The sequence below is a fragment of the Phytophthora infestans genome, genomic scaffold (genome assembly GCF_000142945.1).
Source record: "Phytophthora infestans T30-4 supercont1.166 genomic scaffold, whole genome shotgun sequence".
NCBI lineage: Eukaryota > Oomycota > Peronosporomycetes > Peronosporales > Peronosporaceae > Phytophthora > Phytophthora infestans.
Genome location: NW_003303593.1, coordinates 1 through 5,632, shown reverse-complemented (window position 1 = coordinate 5,632; position 5,632 = coordinate 1). Strand labels below are relative to the sequence as shown.

Here is a 5,632-nt window from a genome sequence, read left to right as displayed (position 1 = left end):
AGGTGAACACGAAACTTCACAAGGGCATATTTCATTGCCAGGATGCTACTTGTCGTGGACTGGGTAGTTCCGTTCGGCGGCTTTGAGCTGCCTGGACTGGAACGAGATGACTCGTTCATGTCCAGCCGTGTCGGCCTGCAGCAATGTACATCCGATGGCGTAATCGGAGGCATCGCAGACGACGCTAAACGGCTTCGTCTCGTCCGGCAGGGCCAGGACAGGGGTCTCTTGGAGACTGGCCTTGATGCTGTCAAAAGCATCATGGTACTCTTGCTCCCAGCGCCAGTCGACGTCCTTCTGAAGGAGGCTCGACAAGGGCTTAGCGAAGCCCGCGTACCCTGCGCTGTACTTGTGAAGGTAGTTGGCCAAGCCCAACCACTTTCGAAGATCCTTCTGGGATCGGGGCGTCGGCCATGCTGCTATGGCCTTGCCTTGTCTGGGTCAGCCCGAACGCCCACGTTGTTTACGAAGCAACGGAGAACTTTAATCTCTGGTGACGCGAAAACGCATTTGTCGATGTTGGCGTACAGCTTGTTTGCTCGCATTACGTCCAACACTCGACGGAGGTGTCCTAGATGCACCTCCATGGCCGTCTTGCCTCCCTCGGCACGGCTATGGACGAATATGTCGTCGAAGTACGTCTGTACGAAGGTACGCAAAGGGCGGAACAATTGCGTTACCAGACGCTTGAACGTCGCCGGGGCGTTAGCCAAGCCCTGTGGCATGACGAGCCACTCCCAAAGCATGCCGCTTGGAGTGATCACCGCGGTGAGCGGGATGTCGCTCTCTCGCATCCGGATTCGGAAGTATTCGTCTACCAAATCCAGCGCACTGTACAGTACGCTCCCGGCCATGTTGTTCAACAACACATCCTTTCGTGGGATTGGTGTTTGGGCCGGCACCGTCGCGTTGTTCAGCTTGTTATAAGCATGAACTAGACGCCACTTTCCGTTCGGCTTCGAGCGCAGAAAGTTGGCGTCGAGTGCGGGGATTTCGACTCCCGCACCATGCCTGCCTTCGCTTTCGCGGCGAAGAAGGCATCAATGACCTCGCACTGTTCGCGCGGGAGAGGCCATCGCCTCGTGACACAATACTTTGTGCTGGGCACAAGATCAATCTTGTGCGTACGCCTCGATCCGGTGGGAGTTGGGTCGGTGGGTGTTTGTTCACCACGTCCGCATACTCCGTCACCAAAGGATACACCGAATCCTTGGGGTTCTTTACGATCTCAGAACCCAAGCGCGTCTGACGCTGCTTGTTCAGGTCTTCCAGGACGTTCTCGTCCAAGACAGAGGAGGAGTTCAGCTCCTCTCGAGTGGTCTCAGGTCTCATGAGTAACATCTCAGCAAACTTTCCAGCCTTGAGGTTCGTCAGGAAAGACTCAGCCGTCATTTCCTCGAGGTTCAGTATCTCTGCAACCTCTGGCAACGGTTCCAAGTGGACACCAGATGCCTTGACGGGTAAACCGGTCTCGCCATCGAAGATGTGACAACACTCTTCCACCGGCCTTGTCGGAGGAGCCCGGGCCCTGGACTCCGAGTCGCTTGAAGCGACGCTGATCGGAACGAAGTTCGGATCCGACTTGAGGCGGCGGCGGCGTTGTTGACGACGGCGACCGTGACGTGGAGCTTTGCTACCCACGTCTGGGGAAGTCGGCAACGACGCCACTCTTCCACCGGCCTTGTCGGAGGAGTTCGGGCCCTGACAACACTCTTCCACCGGCCTTGTCGGAGGAGCCCGGGCCCTGGACTCCGAGTCGCTTGAAGCGACGCTGATCGGAACGAAGTTCGGATCCGACTTGAGGCGGCGGCGGCGTCGTTGACGACGGCGACCGTGACGTGGAGCTTTGCTACCCACGTCTGGGGATGTCGGCGCTCCGACATCCGAGGTACTCGTGGCCTCGTGTGGTACTATGGTACCCACACAGAAAGCGTGTTCGGCGCCTTCCTCTTCAGTTAAGGTCTGGGCGACCGCGTGTGGCACTGTGTTACCCACACAGGAAGCGTATCCGACGTCTTCCTCTTCAGTTAAGGTCTGGGTGACCGTGAGTGGAACTCTGTTACCCCACCTTGAGCACACTATTGTCAGTGTTCTTGACAGCTGCAGCTGTCTGCGGAACTAAGTTACCCGCCTGTGGACCTAAGTTACCCACTTGGCCAGCGCCTCTTCTGGGCGCTGCCACCATCAAAACTTCCTCGGAGTCGTCATATACGTCGACGACTCCCAAGCGTCTGCCGGATGCTTTGGTACCCTGGCAGCCCTTGCGGGTGCCCCGGGTCCTGACAGAGGTGGGAACATGACTCACCAATGCTCTGTCGGACTGCGCAGGGTGGCTGGCACCGATTGCCTTGCCTCGCCAGTCGATCCTGGGCTCGTGCTTCTCAAGCCAGGGCATGCCCAGGAACATATCATACGGATCCATGTCGAAAACAGGGAGCTGTTCGAGGCTGTCAAAGTCTTCAAACTTGACGGCCAGATCCACGTGGACGTTGGGACAGTGACGACCTTCCCGTCGGCCAGTCGCACTGCTACCGTTCCGTTGCCCTTGCTTTCACTCAAAGCATTGGACAACTTGTTGCTGCTACGAGCAGCCGTCTGGCGGCGTGCGAAATGCTTCGACGTCCCTGAATCGATCAAGATTTTAAAGGGATGATCGTATCCCCGTACACATCCGTGTACTACGAGCAACCCGCCGCTGCTCTTCGCCGATTCGAGAGTGCGAAGACTCTCAGGGGCTAAGTCCCCGTGGTACGCGCCACCCGCGCACCCATCGAGAAGACTTAGTTCTTCCCCAGTAGGGCGCCCCGCCCCTACTGGTTCCCGGCGTTCTACTGTCCCCGGGATCCTGGCTTCTGTTAGCGACCCTTGAGGACGGGCTTGCGGAAGGACCGTCTGCGGAGTCTTTCCGCGGGATAGTCGCGCTTGAAGTGGCCCATCTTCCCGCAGCCGAAGCAGCGGATGTCACGCTGTTCGGCGGACCCGAGTTCCATGGGAGCTGGTCCGCTGGGGCTTGTTCGACCGGGAGCCGACAAGGAGCTCCCAGGCCATGCTGAGGCCGGCGTACGCGCCCGGCGATGACTGTACTCTTCTTGAAGAGCCACCTGAATCGCCTCTTCAAGGGCGTTTGACTGCACCCGGAACTGCTATGTGCGTGCGGTGCCCACTCGAAGGCCGTCCATGAACACAGTCATCTTGATGTGTTCGTTGAGTGGGTTTCCCACTAGGGACGCCGTGAGCTCCTGTATCTCTTGCACATACTCGTGCAGCTCACGCCTCCCTTGTTTACACGAGAGGAAGCGCGAACGCTGGCGGTACTCGTAGTCCGCCGGGAGGAAAGCGGCTCGGAGCTGATCGCACAGCTGAGCCTAGGATGTGAAACATCCAGGGGATGTTGCTTCCCGTGTGTACACCCAACTCTTAGCACGGCCGCTAAGGCTGGAGAGTGCAAAGGCAACACGCAGTTGCTCGGTCGAGATCAGAGCCACGTCCATCGCGAGCTCTACTTCTCGGACCCAGAAGTGAAGGTTCTCGCCTTCCTTCCCTTCATACGACTTAACCTTCAGCCGTATTGGCTTCGGGTGAGGCGGATTTGCTTCCGCCGCCGGAGCCTGCAGGTTCTCCCGCACATGCGCGATGAGGCCCTGCTCGTACGCGTCAAATACATTGACGCGCTCGAGCTGCTCAGCCGGTGTTGACACCACCAGGCTCTGCAGGGCCTCCATCCCGAAGATGTCTGCCATCTTCCGAACCAACTCGAACTGAGAGTCGATCATATGGGAGAAGTCGTTCCTATCCATGGCAACGAACTTCGGAGAGGTTCAGGTAGTCTACCCGCGGTGGCGTGGATTGACTACGAGTGCTACCAAGTGTGACGGGGTCACACAGCACCTTGCGCTAGAGGAAGTTATCTATACAAACTCTCAGTGAACGGCAGTTCACAGGTCCCCTCTTTATTTAAAGAGAGCGAAGTGACGTAAATAAGGTAGATTGTAAACTGAGTATATTTATAGGTAGGTTAAGTTTGGGTTTAATACAAACTATAAGTTACCTATAGAAATGCAATTTCGTTTGACCAATAATGGCTTTGAACGACCTTGGTATTGTGCTTTCTACTCAAAACTTGACTGCCTGATTTATTAATCACCCGCGCTGAATGGCCTATGAAATCGTTCATCCTACCATACATCATACGGAAACATTACATGCGACAGGTTTCCACACACTGCATGGTCAGAGCAGAGCGCATCGGCAACGTTTCCCGTGTCAGCAAACGGTAATGGATCTCCGATCTAACGTCTCGCCTGGTAGCGCAAGAGGACCCCCACCAGCGGGTGCTGCATCAGCTGATGGTGCACGCTGTGGTGGTCGAACACGTATATCGCCACATTCGGCCCGTGTATCTTCATATCCTGAGCGTATTCGGACGCCAACGGAGACTACACCGCCCCACCCAGGTCCAATACGACGGCGTACACCTCCAGACCGAGAAGCACTGCCAGCGACCACGACTAGGGCATACTCAACCCCGGGTCCAGTGTCATCCGCAGCCCAACGAGCGTCACTTCTTGGAGCAGCAAGATCACCTGGTGAATCAGCTCAAGCTCGACCTTCTCCAGCCCCTGGTACAGCTAGACAGCCGCGGACTCCACGTTCCACACGACGTCGAACATTACCCCGAGCTGCATCTCCTGTTGGTCAACCTGAGCAGCAGATACCAGCATCCCCAGCTGACGCTACTTCGCATCAATATCAGCTTGTAGCTCAACCTAAGTTGCAGCTGGTGAGTTTTGACCAATCATATCTAAGTGTTGATTTTTCAGACTATCCACCCTCCGTATCCAATTTTCACTGGAATTGACAATACCTTGTACCAAATATCCCGGAGTATGACGTGTCATACACCTGAAGTGTGAAGTGTCACACTTCATGTAACCAGGGTACACTTAGGGCTACGTACCCCGTTACACTTACCGTGCACTAATCGGTATTTAACGAATGTGTTTTGGAAATCTCCAGCCCATACAAACAACAAGCTCACTTTTAGTAGCAACAACTTACAAAAAATGAAAACTTGCCCAAAAAACTTGCTGAAGGGGATTGATTGACAAGTATGGCTGACCCTGAGTCCTCTGCAACTGCATCGGCGGCAAAGAGTGAGAAGAAGCGCAGCTTCACTGTGACAGAGAAACTGAAGGTGGTTGAAGCCTCCAAGGCGCAGTCGCTGCGCTCTGTCGCTCGTCAGTACAATGTGGATCGCAACTGCGTCCGCGCGTGGCGAGACAAGGAGGCCGAGCTCTCAGCGATGCACCCGACAGCCAAGCGACTTCCGGGCGCAGGACGGCGGCCGTCTACGGGCCCAGTGTCATCTGTACCAGCAGAAAATAAACGTGGCGTGGAGATCTCGCCGCGTAAACGCAACGAAAGCAAGAAACCCAAGACGGAAAGTGAGACCAAAGTGGAGACAGACGGGACTCAGCAGGAGACGGTGGTGGCGGAACAGGAGCTACAACAGCCAGTTCAACCGGCACCTCTGTCAACTAACTACGTGCTGGTAGGGTTCCAGGGCAAGGAGGGCGCGTTCTCGGAGGTGGCGGCTAAGATGGCGTTTGAGGAACTGCGAACGGCCAATGCG

General features: G+C 56.1%; 1 protein-coding gene across 1 annotated transcript; it reads left to right on the top strand.

Moving 5' to 3' along the window:
• Positions 1-5,070: 5,070 nt before the first annotated feature.
• PITG_20248 (uncharacterized protein) lies at positions 5,071-5,632 on the top strand (the record flags this gene model as incomplete). The annotated part of the gene is made up of 1 exon (XM_002895494.1): positions 5,071-5,632. A coding segment is annotated over one exon (441 nt), but the record flags the coding sequence as incomplete, so codon positions are not given.